The sequence below is a fragment of the Mus caroli genome, chromosome 5 (genome assembly GCF_900094665.2).
Source record: "Mus caroli chromosome 5, CAROLI_EIJ_v1.1, whole genome shotgun sequence".
Taxonomy (NCBI): Eukaryota; Metazoa; Chordata; class Mammalia; order Rodentia; family Muridae; genus Mus; species Mus caroli.
In genome coordinates this window covers 106810116-106828248 of record NC_034574.1, presented here as the reverse complement: position 1 = coordinate 106828248, position 18133 = coordinate 106810116, and the positions used below count along the sequence as shown (strand labels likewise).

The 18133-nt window shown below is 49.4% G+C and overlaps 1 protein-coding gene across 2 annotated transcripts in view; it reads left to right on the top strand.

Annotated features, from left to right (window-relative positions):
- Coro1c (coronin 1C) overlaps window positions 1-18133 on the top strand; it is a 64773-nt gene that overhangs the window by 27587 nt on the left and 19053 nt on the right. For both annotated transcript variants that reach the window (XM_021162247.2, XM_021162248.2), the window contains one exon: window positions 14301-14423. In XM_021162247.2, the coding sequence (XP_021017906.1) occupies window positions 14301-14423 (123 nt within the window). The remainder of the gene's footprint in view (window positions 1-14300; window positions 14424-18133) is intronic.

The window sequence follows — 18133 nt, the reverse complement described above, 5'->3', positions numbered from 1 at the left end:
ACATGTTGGCTTTGGGAGGTGCCTATCTTTTAGGCCTTTCTCAGCTGTGATTCTGTCTGTGTGGCTTTGTCCTGCAGGTGAGGGTGGCTGTCGGTCCTGTGCTATGGTGGAAGGCCTGGCTACGAGCCCCAGGTCACTTGACCCTGATGTTTCTACCCTTCCTGGGCTGCTGCCTGGTCACTGGGGCATCTGTAACTGAAGCAAATAGGACCATCCTCACTGTTGGCAGGAAATACCGATGGTTTTTGAGTGAGGGTTGTGGATTTTACATTGCTACTGATATTTGATTGTTACCAGGTCAGGTTTCATTGTTGTCTGATCATCACGTGTCAGCGTTGCTTTGCTGTTTGTAGGCTCAGCACTGCCCTTTGCAGCATTTCTGCCCTGGTGGGGGTAGAATTGAACCTCAGGCCTGACTCATGCTAATCAAGTCCTGTGTCACCAAGCTATAGCCTGCCACCCTGCACCCTTACCCCAGCATTGTGTACTGTTTTCTAACCTTTATCTTATTAGATTGCTTCTATTGGCCCTGTGTGGTGGTCTCAGCACTTGGAAGGCAGCCTACATAGTGAGTTCCAGGCCAGCCAGGCTACATGGCCAAGATAGGGGGGAGGGGTAGCAAAGACTTGTAATCTCAGTGTCTTGTGATTAGAGTTTGGGAAAATATAAATGAGTTAGACAGTCTCTGTCTTCCAAGACTTCCAAGATCCAGGATGGAAACAGTAACAGGGACAAATATATTGACATGCACACATGCCTGTGCTCACACACACACACATACACACACCTGTGCTCACATACAAGCACCAGCACACACACAAACGGTCAGCACATTGGCTTGTCAGAGACCATTGCTTGAAGAGTAAGTAGGTTCCCAGCTAAGGTGTGGCGGCTTGGATAAGCCCGCATGTGCCCCGACTCTTTGGTAACACTGCTCAAGCTGTGGCATGCCGCTCTGCCGTGATCTCTGCAGGTGTGGTTTGGTGTGTGTTCTTGTTCTCCAGTCTTTCAGAGGATGAGTAAGACAAGGCTGTCTTGTTAAGCACAAGCTGGCTCTGTGTTTGACTGGCACGAGGGATAACTTTCTCCCTTGCTACAAGTGCCCATGCAGGCCTTCAGTCCCCTGAGCCATCTGCCAGGCTCAGTCGTGACGCACAGCTGAAGCAAGCACCCCTCCCTGCTGCTGGTCATGATGACTCCAGCACAAAGCACTTCCTGTAAGGTGCACCATCGAACTTCGGACCTCAGAAAACCTGCCAGTCCTGCCTGAGACAAGTAAGGTGGAGGGGTGCTCTGAGAACTGCGTTCCTCACCTGGATGGAGGATCCACACCGTGGGCTCCCATCCCCCTGGTGCCCTTCCCCATTCTGATTGTAAAGGTCATTTGTGTCTGGGAGCGACTGCTGACTTTCTGAGTAGCGACTGTCTATAGTGGGGTGGGGCATGATGGGATGGGCATGGTCCGGGCTCCTTTAACCTTGTGTCACACTGCCTCTTTGTCCCTGCCTGCAGTGAGATGGGCAGTGCCTTTTATTTAATCTTTCTCTATAGATATATAGATAGAGATACAGAGGTTGGTCCAGGGCATTGATCTCAGGTTATCTGGCTTGCCTGTAAGAGCCCCTATCTTAAGCAGTTAGATTTTGGGTAACTTGATAGGCAGGCAGCACGTGTAAATCAGGTATTCTCAGACTGAAGTCTGACATACAGTGTTTGCTTACACTGCATATGTGAGTAGTAAGAGTTGTGCTGGCTAGGTTTATGTCAACTTGATATAAGATAGAGTCATCAGAAAGGAGGAGACCTTATCTGAGGAAATGCCCCCATAAGCTCCGGCTATGGAGGGGAGAGACCAGGCCCTTGTGGGTGGAGCCATCTCTGGGCTAGAGGTCCTGAGTTCTATAAGAAAGCAGGGCTGAGCAAGCCAGTAAGCAGCACCCCTCCATGGCCTCTGTGTCAGCTTCTGCCTCCAGGTTCCTGCCCTGTGTGATAGACCATGACCTGGAAATGTGAGCTGAAATCAGCCATTTCCTGGCCAGCTTGCTCTTGGTCATGGTGTTTCATCACATCGATAGTAGTCTTAACTAAGACAAGTGGCTTTCTGATTATCTGTTCTACCCCACCCCATCCAGGCTAGGGCCTGATGTACAGTAGGGAGGATGCACAATAGGGAGTGCTCTTCTGAGCCTGGCATGAAGAGCTGTCTACCACCACACCCCTCTAGTTAGTTATGAGTGTCCTTAAAACAGATGCAGATAGAGAGAGTAAGTGCACACACACACACACACACACACACACACACACAATGTGTGTGTGTGTGTGTGTGTGTGTGTGTGAATATAAACATGCTTTTTGAGATAGGGTCTTCTTGTGTAGTGTACGCCCCTGAAGCTTGAATGGAATTTAAAGCGTGCTTTAAAACCATAATTTTGGGGTTGTAGCTCAGCTGGTAGGATGATTGTCCAGCACACACAGGGCCATGAGTTTGACTCCTAGCCACAGAGCAGGCATGGCAATGCACACCTATGACCCTACCACCTGGCAGGCCGAGTAGAAGACCTGAGTTCAGAGTCACCCCTAGCGGTGGCTTGCATGGGAATTGATCCAGTAGGCTCATCCATTTGAATGCTAGTCCCCGGTTGGTGGAACTGTTTGGGATTAGGAGTGGCCTGTCACTGAGAGTGGGCTCTGAAGTTTCAGAAACCCAAGCCATTCCCAGACCTGTGATTGTGTCTCAGGATGTGAGTTCTCAGCTGTTGCTCCAGCACCCTGGAAACTGAACCTTGGTCCTCCGAAAAAACAGCTTTTTATTGCTGAGCCATCTTTTCAGCCCCAAGTGCTTTTTTTTTTTTTTTTGCCTGGACCCCTGCTGGGTTATTACATTCTCTTATTTAAACATTGTAAAAATAAGTAAATAGAAAAAAATAGAAAGACACCCTTGTCCTTCCTCCCTGTGAAGATGCTAATCCAGCTGTGTGCTACTTTGGCATGGCTTCTGGTTTATGGTCTGGCAGGCCTCTTCTGTGTGAGGTGCCAGCACCGTAGGGTTTAGTGTACCCAAAACTGAGACCCTCCTGCGTGGAATAAGTTGTAAAATTCATCATTCATAGCTGGGTGGGTTGTTGCACTCCTGTAATCCTGGGAGGCAGAGGCAGGTGGATCTCTGTGGGTTCGAGGCCAGCCTGCTCTACAGAGTGAGTTCCAGGACACTGGGGCTATGCAGAGAGAACTCTCTAAAAGAAAAAAAAATCATTATTTGAACCTAGTAAATATTCCTTTCCCACAGACTTAGGTCACATATTCCAGGTCTTCAAAATGCAGCCACCCGACTCTCAAGTTAGCTAGTCTGTAACTGGAATTCTCCTCCTGGTTCTTCATCTGTGTCTCCAGAGCTGAAGCCGTGAGGCCCCCAACACTGGGCAGCCCCTCATGAGCATCTCCTGTTAGCATTGGCTGAGCTGCAAACACCAGGGATGAACAGACAGCTGAATGCCTGTCCTGTGCTGGAAAAGAGTGGACTCTCGGCTCTACCGTGTTTACAGGAGAGCAAGGAGGAGAGGATGCTGAGGTCCCACAGGGACACGTGGCACTACAGTGGACACTACACAGTTGTTTTACTCCCTGCACTTTGTAGGAGGATGCATGCCTCCTATGAGTTCCTGCTATTCTCCAGATTTAATACCCACTCTAGGATCTTGTCATTTGAGATCTCAAAGACTGAGTCAGGAGGATCTGAGTCAGGCCAGTCTGAGATCCATGATGAGACCCTATCTGAAAAAAAAAAAAACAAAAACAAAAACAAACAAACAAAAACAATTTTAAAAAACAAAACCGCAACCCAAAGAATATATTCTAGGTCAGAGCAAAGCTTACCATGGGTGTAGCCACACACAGGCACCAGCCAGCATCTCGCTGAAACCACCACTCAACAGTCCCTGGGATGGGACGATGCTGTGCTCCTCACGTGTCTCTCAGCGAGTCCCTCCTAACCAAGTCTTAGCTGCCTGTCCCCCACACAGGCCGAGCCCTGAGATTTCTCTTCTGTCCTTGTCCTTCTCCACAGTGACCCATTGGTCCCAGAGCACGTTACTAGAGCCCATGTCTCCTTGCCCCTTTTCTGTGTGAGAAGGAATCTGTCATTCCTTCACCAGCATGGGTCAGGGCACTGCAAGCACTATGAGGACTCAAGGAAGTCCTTCCTTGAGGCTGCGTGTTCTCCAAGCTGTCCCCCCACCCCCACCCCCCCATGCTCCTTGTCGATGGCAGTGCTCCCCTGTGCTCCTTGTTGCAGGGTGGGGCTGCTTGTCCCCTGAATCATCTGCCTTCTGCCAGAGAGCTGTCTTTGTATGTCCCTCTGCCCCTGCAGTTGCCAGCGCTGTGCCTGTAAGCAATCAGGAAATGTTTCATAAATTGTTGAGAACAGTTTCCACCCTTGACCTGCTGAATGTATCAAGTGGATTCATCTGGAACAGTCCAGAAGGCTGCATCAGTTTCACCCTGCAGCCTGACCTTGGGCCCTGTGTTGAAGGCCACACCCCAGGTGGCTAACCTCTGTCTCACCAGCCAGAGTTGCTAGAATATCATGAGTTCTTTAAAGGTGAGTTACTTTTTATGAAGTTACAACATATAAAGATCAGCAACTGAGTGCAAGGCGAACCAATGCAAGCCTTGTCACTGTCTGTGTGGTTATATTTATATTCTTTCTAAACATCACATGTCTACTTCAGCCCAACATCCTCTCACCTGTGTCTGCTTCAGCACAACATCACATGACATAACTGAGTCTCCAAAGTACCCAGAAATTTCCACTTCAGGCACCCCTGAGGATGTCAGTCACTTCATCATGGGGGCAATACATGTGGACAGTCCCCAACAGGCTGTAATGCACAGCATTAGTCTTGATGTCACTATCCAGGAATCACAAAACTTGGGTCAGCCTAGTTTCTGCCTGACAGTGGTGACTGCCGATGAGGAGGGTCTGGGCAGCCCTGAGGAAGCATGTGTGCAAGTCCTTAGACAGCACTGTTGTGTGACTTCAATCACAGTCTTGATGCCGGACAGGGTCATCTCACTGTTTGAGGAAACGACATCTAGATCAGACAAGTTGCCCGTGGTGGGGGGACCCCGTGGCCCTTCCCCACAGGCAGCTTCTTACAGCTTGCATGGGCTCGGAGCGAGCGCCGCCCCTGCTGCCAGTGGCCACAGGGCCATTGCTTTGCCAGCTCTGCCTGTGGGCAGAAGGGGCTTGCATCGGTAACTGCTTTTAAACATTCCTCTAACAGCTGCCCTGGGTCTGCCCAGTGCTGACCCTGTGACTGCATGAAGCACTCAGGCCCTCAGTGCTGACTCCCAGCCGAGGCTGGAGAACTTCACAAGGAGATTGTTAGCTTTCAGATTCTGTGAGTTTGCATCCAGGAGAGAGAGGGGGTACAGTGTGAGAAGGGCCAGGGCGGTGGCCACAGCCTCTTCCAGACTGGAACTTGGCTTCTTGGCATGTGGGAAATGGGATGCTAGAGGAAATGGATCTGATCATGTCTGTGTCATGAACCAACATGTGAGTCAGAAGTAGCTTATGGTAGAAAAATCACACATTTGTTGTTGTTGGGGTTTTATTTTTTTTTTCTTCTTCTTCATTTCTAGTATGAATTGTGTAAAATTGACATTTTCCTTGAGAAAATGTCACCTAGTGAAGAACCAGGACAAGTGCTCAGGTCCTGTGCCAGGTTCGTCAGCCAGGTGTCTCCCCCTTAGCCATCTCAGGAGGAGGCAGCGGCTTGAGTCAGACACAAGTGAGACTCCATAGTCCATGCCATGCAGTTGTCTGGAGACTGTCCTTCCTGAACCGTCACCTTTGAGCTCGGGGCATCTGCTCGGGGTGGAGTGACTGTCCCAGGCTGCAGGCGTGTTTTCTCAACCTTCCATGTCTAAATCTTCCTGTGACTTCTCGGTGTAAATCGTTGTTATTTCTCTGCACAGTGTGAAGGTCTGGGGGCCTTAGGGACTTGGGTCCAGTTGAACCTTCTGTGCACTCTGTCCCTGGAAAGAAAGCTCAGCAAGGCAGTAGCTCGGCCTTGGTGCCGCAGCCCCTCAGCGGTGCTGGCTTCCAGCCTCAGGGTGTCCTGTGCCTCATGGTAGTGATGCAGTCTGGGCAGCTGTCTGTCGAGGGCTGTGCCGCCACACTGATGGGCTCCTCCCTTCACAGGCTCCCTCCCGTGGAGCTGCTCTCAGTGACCGCTGTGCTGGCACCTGTCGGACTGGCATTGCTGCATTGCTGTGTTGCTGACTACGCACGCCAACAGGCAGAGAGACGTGTGCTGATTATCCACTGTATAGGGGTGGCTGTGGGACACTGTGGAGGGCTTTATTATGTGCCATTTCTTGGTGTGTTGTGACCTGCCAGTTCACTGCTTACTGAACCGGCTTCTGTCGATGCCTTTAGCACCTAAACTCTGAAGTGTGTGGGTCTCCAAAGGCTGGGGGGTGGTCTGGTGATTCAGGGGGAGGGCACCAGGTGCAGAACAATGACTTGTAAATTGTGTCCTAAGCTGCCAGCCACATGAGTGCTGCGTGGCCTCATTACCACATGAAGTGCCACAGAAGGGCCCTTTCTTTCTCTCTCTGTGCCTGTGTTCTCCAGTCTCACTGGAGGGAGCAGGGAGGAGGGCTGCTCTGCTCGCCCCCAGTTAACAATGAAGCACAGAGTGCTGGCCGAGGAACCTCACAGTGTGCCCCGGGGCTGTGACTCACCCAGAGTGTGCCCAGCAGATGATGTGTCCCCTCCCCCACTCCTCCAAAGATGAGCAGCAGGCAGCCTGTCCTTTGTGTACCCTCACCTCATCCAGCTTCTGCCGTGCTGCGCTCACTGCCTCGTCCCAGCAGCCGGCCTGCAGCTCTTACAGTGCTTTTTACCATATATGGCCATCAGTGCTCGGTGGCTGACAGCTGGCCAGGATAATTTCCTTCCTCTGCTTTGATTGGCTGCACAGCTGCTTGGAGAATGGTGGGTTCTGGAAGTGTGTGGTGAGAAGCCACCATGTCAAGTGCAGAGGATGTTTAACTCTTTCCTGGGCTTCTGGAGTCAAGAGAGTCCATGCTGGGCATGCCAGGCCACCCCTACTCAGGCCAAGAAAGGGTTCAGAGCACATGCGGGTTGCTCTTAAAAAGTCCACCCAGTTTGGATTGAACACGTTTTTGCAATGTCATCTACACATGTGGCAAGCTGCTCTTGCCAACGTGAAGGCCTCTGTTAGTTGGATATAGAGTCCAGGGAAGACTGAGCTGGGAGGCCAGGGATGAGGCTCGTTCATCTGGCTGAGCTCTGTCCTGCATGAGGGCCACGGGCCACGGAGCTGGGTCTGTACTCTCCTCTTCTAGCTTGTTCACAAGACAGAGACTGTCCTGCCATGGTCCCAAGGCAGTACTGTCCTGTTCCTCATTCCCACTCTGGAGTGCCAGAGGCTGCGCCTCCCCCTGCTCACTAGAATGGACTAGACAAGCCCCCGTTCTTCTTAATGATGGGGGCGCTCCTTCTAACCCCACTTAGACCTGTACTTCTCATGCTTGTGACTGTCAGCTGAGACCTTGGTTCTGACTCTGTTCTTCTGCATTGTACTCGTGATCTTCATTCTCAGCTCACAAGAATCGCACGGAATCACAATGGCCAGGACTGAGTTTTCACTTCTAAGTTCTTCTCCCAAGCCGCCGAAGAAATACTTAACCAGCCTTTAGGGTTAGGGTTAGGGTTGACACACATCTTTAATCCCAGCATTTAGGGGCAGAGACAGAGGTAAGCAGATCTCTGAGTTTCAGGCCAGCCTGGTCTAAATAGTGAGTTGCAGCCAGCTAATGCTTGTCTTAATAAACTAAACCCCCATACCCAAAAAAGAAATATATATTTTTAGGTTGCTATTTTGTATTTTTGAAAGCAGAATAGACACTGATTATTAAGAAAGCATAGGAAAAAACTCTTTGGGATGGGGTGGTGCAATGGCTGATGGGGAGGGCAGGTTCAGTGTGGGGCTTTTATTGTTCTGTTGCTACAGAGATTGAATTTGGGACTTACCTGTGTGTGTCCAGGGCTGTACCACTGACCTTCAGTCCCAGCGTGGTGTACTTGAATAAGAACATGTTACCGTTTTCACTTTTTTTTTCCCTTCAGGTAAACACTAACAGTTTATCTTCTCGAGTTCTCAATTGCCTTTAAGTCTGGTCTATACTAAATCCATTAAATCCAGTACCACTGCTTGGGCCAGCAAGATGGCTCAGTTGACAGAGGTGATTGCTGCACAAGCCTGGTGATCTGCATTTAATCCTGGAATGTGTATAAAGAAAGAGAGGCTGTTCAACAGACTTGCCCTCTGAGCTCCATATGTGTGATGTAGCATGCACGTGGCCCCACCATACATATATATAACACACATACACGTACACACCATAATAAATGGAAATGTTGTGTTAAAGGATGAGCAAGGCGGCACACGCTTTAATCACAGCACTCGGGAGACCGAGGCAGGCGGATCTCTTGAGTTCCAGGCCAGCCTGGTCTACAGAGTGAATTCCCGGACAGCCAGGGCTACACAGAGAAACCCTGTGTCATAGACAAAGGGGAAAAAAAGGGAAGTTGGTAAACCCAGCTCTGGGGATGCCTCTGATGGGAAGGGTATCTGTGTGCCCACACTTCAGGCTGGTTTCTCCCAAGGCTACACCTCCCTTCAGCCTGAGATGCTGGCTTACCTCAGAGTAGGTCAGCCTCAGTCTGTGTTTTACTCCAGAACACCCCTGCTCCCAGGCTGCTGCCTCTGTTCCCTTCCAGCAGAGCTCCCTCCATGGGTTTCATCAGCAAGTCACACATGGTATGCACCTCCATAGCTGAGGCCACCCCTGTCATCTGCAGTCACCACGGCTCCTCCCTGTGGAGCAGCTGAGGCTCATGATCCCCGCAGAACATGTACTCCCATAAATAACCCTGTCATAGGGAAAGGAAGCTGGAGAAAAAGAAGTGGCTTCAATAGATGCCCTTTCCTGACTCCTTTGAACCTGCGCATGTGAATGGAGCCCTTATGCTTGGCTGGAACTTTCCTTTGCTTCCGAGCACATGTTTGATTCCATTCTTCAAGCTGGAGCGCATGAGTCCTCAGTTTATTCCCCCAAAGCCAGAAATGAACTGTTACTGGCATGCAGGCACATCAATGGGCCTGCTCCTCATTCTTTCCCTTAAAAAGCAAACATCTGGAAATGCTGGGCTATCCGTCCCTCTCCCAAGAGTCGTGAGGCCTGAGCCCTGGTGCTCTGGACCCTCACAGGTGCCTGGCCATGCCCAGTTTGGGACACAGGCACAGAGGAACGGCTGAGGGGCTGGAAAAGACAGGAAAGTGAGGAAGTTGCCCAGGTCCATAGGAGAAGGGAGGAAGGGGAGGGGTGTTCCGCGGTGAACTTTGGGATAGAAGCTAGGATGAGCTGTGCGGCTATCTCAGCATCTCGAGGGAACATCTGAAACTGGGGACCTGTGCTGCTTGTCAGTGGAGTCCTTTGCTAGCATTGGACAAGAACTTAGGAGAGCGTTAACATGTTACATGGTTCTGGGCTGGAAGGGACCGACAGTCTCTCTGCTCATTGGTCCGTCCTAGCACCAGTTCCACTGTGCCTGACTGACTGATGAGAGAGCGCACAGTGTGTGAGGAATGAAATGCTCTAACTCTGTATGATCTTGTATAAGCCACAGAGCACACAATACAGGACTTGGGGCTTGAGGGCCTGTGAGAGTGAGAACGCCCCGGGTCCCTCTTCACAGGGTGGAACTCCTCTGTGGTAGTGTCTGTGGGTAATCTCCTGTGTTGTATACACTGTATACATTGACAGTTTGATTGTAGCCTGGCCTTAGTGCACAAAGCATGTACCGTCTAAGAGGGAAGTGTGAGGTAGAAGCAACACAGGCTTAGACACAGAGGAAGCCACTATGGTTTTCTCTCGGAAGTGATAGGGATCCATTGTAGCTAGAGACTTAGGCTGTGTTTTAAGTTCTTGAAGAGGAATGAATGCCTTTACATAGTCAGCTCAGTTAGGACGCTCCTTTTTAGAGCCATTAGATAAGGCTTTAGGATTGCTGACTTTTCCGTTCTGTTTTTACTTTTCTTTCTCTTCCACCCTCCCAAGCCCAGGACAGGAAATGCTCTCTAATTGACTTGGCTTTGTTAAGAGGCAGGCGAGCTCTCTCCAAAGACCCTGCTGAGTCTTGGTTTGAAATTTTAAGGTCTTGCCCCAGACCCAAAGTGCATGGCAGTGCTGGCCTCAGCTTTACCGCTCTGCTGGGGGTTGCTGGCTGGGGCAGGCTCAGAGCAGTCACCGTAAGCTCAGACCAGCCACGTGGAAACTGTGCCCTTACACCTCTGCCTTGTGCCAGCTGTCTGCACACCTCCGAGGCTGAATTTTCCCTTGGGTTCATGTTGCTTGGCTCAGAGCAGGCTACTCGATCTGTCAGGTACTCATGCACGTGTGCCAGGGTCCCGACCCATTTTACCACTTTCCCATGAGTTCATGAACCAGGGCCTGGAACAGCCTCCAGAATCTTGTTGATGGTTTGACAGTTACTGCGCTAACTCCCGGTAATTTCAGCCACTTGGGGTTGTGGCTGGACAGGCACGGTGTGCAGTGTGAGTGAATTAAAACCTTATTGAAGGCTCAAAACACAAACAGCTGTAGTTTCCATCCTAGAAAAGGACGGATGCTGTGTGACACGGTACACTCAACCAGAATCCAGACCAGTCAGCTACGCACCCCCAGCTCTGTGACCTCTCTATGACCTCCATGGCATACACACCCACCACATGCACGCACACCTTACACATGACTAATAAATAAAATTTTATACTCTGACTACATGGTGCGGTTGAAGTGACTTACCCTTAATGAAGCAGCATTAGTAAAATAAAATTATTTTATATAAAAATTGGAAAATTGGGGCTGGTGAGATGGCTCAGTGGGTAAGAGCACCCGACTGCTCTTCCGAAGGTCAGGAGTTCAAATCCCAGCAACCACATGGTGGCTCACAACCATCTGTAACGAGATCTGGCGCCCTCTTCTGGAGTGTCTGAAGACAGCTACTGTGTACTTACAACATATAATAAATAAATAAATCTTTAAAAAAAAAAGATTGATGCTCAGATTAAAAAAAAAAGTATAAAAAAAATTGGAAAATTGGAGAGAAGTCCTTAAAATGTCACTTTTTAGGATACCGGGAAAACGGCTTTAAATGCCTCTCTGTTACTTACATGGGCTGCTGAGGCAAGCTGCAGCGTCATGGGGTATGGAGCAGACCCTCCGAGTAGACACGGCCTTCATTGCTCATGGGATGGCAAGTGAATGTGCGTCTTGGGGTGCATGGGAACTGTGTGCCCCGAGTCCCTGTGTCCCACCCAGTGATGTCTGCTTGTCCTTACTCATTAGTCCACTGTCACAGTAACCAGAGTGCAGCGGGATACGCTGTTTTGTTTGTTTACCAGTTGCAGTGGGTACCAAGTGCACACACATGTGGAGGGCGGAAGGAAATTTGCTGCAGGGGTTGCTTGGATTGAACTCAGGTTCCCTGGCCTGGCATCAGGCACCTCTCACCTCCGAGCCATCTTGCTGGGTCTCATCATCACATCTTAATAGCATATACTCTTTGGTAAAAAGTCTGATTGTTAATTTGACTTTGTTATGGGTGAGATGGTACCTTGAGGCTATAAACCATGAGAACAGGAGAGCTGCCATTCTGTCTGCATGCACTTAGAACACCATCCCTCCCTCTGCCCATGCCTTCCCCACTGTGTGTAATCAGTGCCTTTGTGCAGTGCTGTGGTGTGACGCTGCTGTGTGTGTTGGATGGATTTATGGTGACATCACAGCCGGAGGAAGCAGCTTCTCGCAGAGTGTCCGGTGTTATTAACACCATGTTTCTGATGGCCGGCTGCCAGCAATCGCAGGTTACTGTTGCACTCATTGCACAGCCCGTGCCCTGGTGGGAAATGTTTTACCTATCCAAGCCTAGCATTGATGGCCAGTGACATTTCAGATCGCCACCTCTTGGGTACTGTGCCTCCATTTATTTCTGAATAATTAAGTTTCCATATGATCAGTGGTCTTGTCCACACCTGAAAACACTAGTTATTATCATTACTTGTGGTTTGTTTTATTGTTTGTATATCTGTTGACTTGCTTAGAACTTGCTATACAGACCAGGCCAGCCTTGAACTCACAGATAGCCACTTAACCTCTGCCTCCAACGTGCTGGGATTAAAAGTGCCTCGCGCCCTGCTTATTTTTTTGGGTTTCAGTAGAGCGGAAGTGTGCAAGCTGTCCCTCAGCATCAGGCAGGATCCTGGGAGTACAGCCTGGTCCTATGCTGCTGCAGGCAGCATCCTGGGAATACAGCCTGGTCCTCTGCTGCTGCAGGCTGCTGCACCTCAGGTGGGAATGGCAGACATTCTGCTTATTCTCAGAGGTCTCACCCACTTAAAAGCTATGTGTGGACACCTACCTGTTAGCTTGTAGCTGGTGCTGTTTAAGCTGGGGTGACTAGAGAAGAAACTTCTCATGTGTAGTTAAGCTAGTTAGCTAGGCTTGGCACTCCAGGGTCAGTTCCGACTTGTCTGGCTCTCCTCAGCAGCCCCACATAGCTCAGACCAATACTACCTGTTGTTCCAGGGAGTTCAAGTTCAGTACTGTGTTTTCTGTCACAGTGCCAAGTGGGGCTTGCTGGGGTGAGGCGTGAGATACAGAAACCTGGGATAAGACAATAAAGCAGAAAAACTTCCGGTGGAGAAAAAAATATCAGTGGTGACCAGTGAAGTGACTCAGTGGATGGGGGCTTGCCACCAGCCTAGCAGCCAGGTTCTGTCTGGCAGAGTAGTGATCCAAGAGGTCACGGTGTGGTTCAACTTGACAAGTAGCTGGTGGTGGCTTAGACTTCAGGAGTCGGACCCTGAGTTGATTGTTATAGGTATATTCAAGCATAAGTTAGTGAAATCGTCTCTGGGGACAGTTAACTCAATCCTGTGTACACAGTAAAGATGAGGACCTGACTATCTCAAAACTGTAAATTGTATGTAACATCTTCCATGACGGTGAGTTCTATAGGTTGGCCATATGTGAACACCTTCCATATAGGAGGACCTTCTAGATCCTATAGATGCACAAGCTCATGATAATGGTCAAGAGGAGGACAGGGCAACGGTCAGCAGCTTAACCACATCAGCGCCTAGCCTTCTGCAAGGGTCCTTTGAAGGAACAGGCCGGTGTGTTTAACATTCCTGACACACATTGGCCCTTGGTTGTCACATCTAATGGGAAAGAATAAGTCATTGGCGGCACTCTGTTACAGATGGAAAACTGGGTAAGGTTCAACAGCTTGAGGAGGGTGACCTAGAGTAACAGTGAACATTTTCCTCTTACTGGGATGTGGAACTGGGTGGTAAGGTCCAACCTGATGAGGCATTCCAGCCTCCCCCTCAAGCCTCTGCGCGGCACCTGTGGCTTTCCCTTTATTTCCAGCACCACTGGCATGCATGTATGTTCCAATAGCTTGTTCTCTTAACTAAAGGTGAGAAGGGGCTGGAGAAGGGGCCTGGCAGTCGAGAGCTCGGACTGACCTTACAGAGGAGAACCCCTGAGTTCAGGTTGCAACTCACAGCTGCCGATAGCTCCAGCTTTGAGAGGATCCTGTGCCTTTGGCCTCCAGGTCCTCTGTACACACAGACCCCAGAATTTAAAATAAAATAAATTTCCAAAAAGGGAATTATATTTTACATTTTGAGTAATACCAAGGGTCCCCTTGTAGAACTTGTCTACAACAATGTTGCTGCTATAGAATTGTACTTGGGTAAAAAGACTCACGAGTTCTCTTTACATTGTTTTTTTTTTTTTTTAAAGATTTGTTTACTTATTATGTATATGAGGTTTATTTATTGTTATATGTAAATACACTGTAGCTGTCTTCAGATGCACCAGAAGAGGGCATCAGATCCCATTACCGGTGGTTGTGAGCCACCATGTGGTTGCTGGGATTTGAACTCAGGACCTTTGCAAGAACAGTCAGTGCTCTTAACCGCTGAGCCATCTCACCAGCCCTTTACATTGTTTTTAAAGCAGACTAAATATTTTGGTTCTGGAGTTTACGTCTTTGTAACTGATGGAGTGCCGTTAGTAGTGACTATTCTGGAGGTGAAAATGAATGTGATCACCTACAGCGGCAGAGGTTGGGGTGGCAGTGACTGACAGGTGCTGATACATACTGTGTTACATGATCCATTTGTCTCTTCTTTCAGACGGGACGAATTGACAAATCCTACCCTACAGTGTGTGGCCACACAGGACCAGTGCTGGACATAGACTGGTGTCCACATAACGACCAGGTCATCGCCAGTGGCTCAGAGGACTGCACTGTTATGGTAAGTCCCCAGGGTGAGGTGTGACACAAACCACGGGACCCACGTCCTGCTCTCAGCTCCTGTGCACACACACACACACACACACACACACACACACACACACACACGTGTAGGAGTCCCAGCAGTGTTGGCGTCATTGGATTATACCATACGGTGGATTATACCATATGGGTTTGTGAGAGGTGAGCTTACAAGCCCTTGCACCAGCGAGTTGTGCTATTTCTTTTCTGAGAGAGGGGCTGCTCACCAACACTTGATGGCTATAGGGAAGATTTGGGTGCAAGTAAGATGATTTTCTAATAACTTTATTAATGATATTTGACTGCAACTCCTACCAAAAAAAAGGTGGAAAGACTGTTGTCATCCACTGTGCAGCAAGATACCACACACAGCAAGTGTTGTCATTCACTGCAGATAACGGGATAAGGCGGGATCAGGGAGTGGGGGAGGAGCAAGGCCTGGTCCCGAGTCCATGCCGGATGGTGTTTTCTTCTGCTGCTGGAGAGGAGCCTTTATTTTCCATGTGTGGGAGTTTTACTTACCTGGGTGCATCTCTGTCTGTCTGTGCACCGTGTAAACACGGCCTACACTGGCCAGAAGAGGACAGTGTACTGGAGCTGGAGTGAGATAGATGGCTGTGAGCCCCCGTGTAGGTGCTGGGAATTGAACCCAGATCCTTTGTGACAATAGCCAGTTTTCCTAACCACTGAGCCATCTCTGCAGCACCAGAAAGTGTGTTTTGAAAGCTTTGTTGCTAGGTGGCCCAAGCTGACACCCCTAGACTCTGCTGATCCCGCTGCTTCAGCCTCCAACTGCTGCCTTGGGGCGCCTTTCAGGACTGTGTCCCTGCGTGTGACTTTCCCTCTAAGCAAGATTGGTGACCTGGATCAGTTCTCAGTGTGTGCTGGTTGGTTGGGTGTTGTCTCAGTTAGGGTTTTACTGCTGTGAGCAGACACCATGACCAAGGCAACTCTTAGAAAGGACAACATTTAATTGGGGCTAGCTTACAGGTTCAGAGGTTCAGTCCAGTGTCATCAAGGTGGGAACATGGCAGCATCCAGGCAGGCATGGGGCAGGAGGAGCTGAGAGTTCTGCTACAGGTCTTTTCTTTGTTCCTGGGGCGACAGGAACGACATGGACACCAAGTCGGGTTCACGCAACAGCTTCTTTACTTGTTCTCCTTCTTGCAGCTTTTCTTACAACAACTCCCCTTTCAACAGCTTCTCTTACTACAACTAGCTTCTACTTAGGACAAGGGCTAAAACACTATATCGTGCTGACTGACTTCTTTCTAGCTCCACCCCACCTCATCCAATCAGAATTCACACACGCTCCAGGCATGAGCTCAGGTCGGTCACTGATAGGCTGACAGGTCCGGATCATGAGGAACAGTCCAGCCTGGCAGGCAGCCCACGCATGCAGCCTCACTGCGCATGCTCGGGCAAGGCAGAGTTCTACATCTTCATCTGAAGGATGCTAGAAGACTGACTTCCAGGCAGCTAGGACAAGAGTCTTAAAGCCCACACCCGTAGTGCCACGTCTTCTCCAACAAGGCCACACCTCCTAATAGTGTCACTCCCTGGGCCAAGCATAAACAAATCATCACAAACGTTAACTTGACCCAAGCTAGAGGCATTTAGGAAGAGCATCAATTGAGAAAATGCTCCCACCAGATTGGCCTTGTGGGTGTTGTCTTAAGTAATGATTGACATGAGAGAGCCCAGATCACTATGGGCAGTCACACCCTTGGGAATGTGGTCCTGGGTTCCATAAGAAAGCAGGCTGAACACACCATGAGGAGCAAGCATGGCCCCTGCATCAGCTCCTGCCTCCAGGCTCCTGCCCTGACTCCCCTCAGTGATGGGCCGTGCTGAGGAACAAAATCTTGCTTCCACAGATTGCTTCTGGTTATGGTGTTTATCACAGATGTAGAAGCCCTAAGACACAGCACTTACCAAATACATTAACGAGGTTAGACAGAGGCATGGGGGGGCCACTGCTGCCCTGAAATAGTGAAGATTAACCCCATGAGTCAGTCTCACCTCAGGGGGGGAGCCTGGAGAAGCACACTTCTCTCCTTGTCTTTCCTGCTGTCTTCTTTTGTTGTTTTGTTTGTTTTTTAGACTCTGTCTGTTGTCTATAGACCAAAACATTGTTTATGATGCTTTATTAGTGGAATAGTTTACATAGACAAATTAGTTCCTGAACTGTAGTGTTTAAACATTTTCCTTGTGGGCTTTTGGCAGCTGAAAGCATATTGAATATGCTTCCAGTAAAGGAGTCCTTCTGTGTGTGTGCTTTTTGTGTGTGTGCCTTCTGTGTGTGTGCTTGCTAGACTAGTGACTAATGAATGGATATGCTTGCTACTTCCTGGAAAGGAGCACAGGTTAGACCTGCTGCCAGGGCCTGCAGCTGAGAGTCCCAACTGCAGTGGAAGAGACAGGTTTGATGTGTTTCTTTGTTGCCAGCCTTGCTGACCTTTGCCTTTCAAGACAACTTCCACAAACACACGAGCAGTAGGTGGGTGGAGGGGGCCAGGTGACTTCTTACCCTGCCTCCCACATTCCCTCCCTCACACCCTTCAGGTCACACTTGTCTCTTCCTATAAGATGCTGCTCGATCACGGGGGCCTCTTTAAACACCAGGTGGGCATTGCAGTTTAAAAACAGCACAGCAGCTTTTAAGTCTGTCTGTCCCGTCGCCGTTCTTCCAGGGCGGCTGACGTAGAGCGCTGGTTTTCTGACCCATGCTTTTCAGCAGTCTGCATTTTGCATTTCTGGAGCAGGTCAGGGCCCTGGCCTGGATTTGGTGCAAATGTGCAGATCCTGAAGTTTATGTAGGTCCGGTCCCTGGAACGAGGCACTTGTGGTTCTGTCCTCTTGGGTCTGCACAGCTAGTGAAGCGTTGTTCCTACACCTGGTGACTCAGTAAAGGAGCCTAGAGTGGCTCTCGTAGCTGCTGCTTTTCTGTTTTCTAAGTTGAGCCAAATTTTGCAGGGCACTGCTCCATCTGTTCATTTGCCTGGTATTCCAGATGGAATAGGAAGGGGCAGTAAGCACCGGATTCTTCCATTTACCCTGTTTTTAAGGCACCTCTGCTAGCCTTTCAATTGGCTGTTTCCGTACCTCTCACCCCATCCCCAGTATTGTGGGGTGTTTATTGTAAGCTGCATCCCTGTTCTCAGAAATAATGTCTCTGAACCTTTATTATATTTACAGACACCTTGGCCATAGCTTTGGCTCGCTCTTCGACTAGCTCATAACTTAATATTCTGTTTATTCTAATCTAAACTCTGTCATGTGGCTGGTCACCTCTGCTCAGCTCTCATGAATTTTCCTCCTTTGTGTCCAGGGATGAATCTTCAGTGCTTGGCTCTATCCCAGAATCCTTTCTGCTTATGGGATACCCCACCTTCTATTCAGCACTTTCCTATTGGCCATAGGGGTATTTATCCGTTTATTTTTATTGGTGAGTGTTGTAGCCATACACTACACAGGAGGTTCTCTCTACATCCCAGGTTCTTTAAATGGAAAGTGATGTTTGTGCATGCTGGTCTGGGTGCTAGGGGTGATTGTGACCACAGTGTGTCTGCCCGTCCTTGGTGTTCTAGACAGGATCTTTTTTTTTTTTTTTTTTTTTTTTTTTTTTTTTTTTTTGGTTTTTTCGAGACAGGGTTTCTCTGTATAGCCCTGGCTGTCCTGGAACTCACT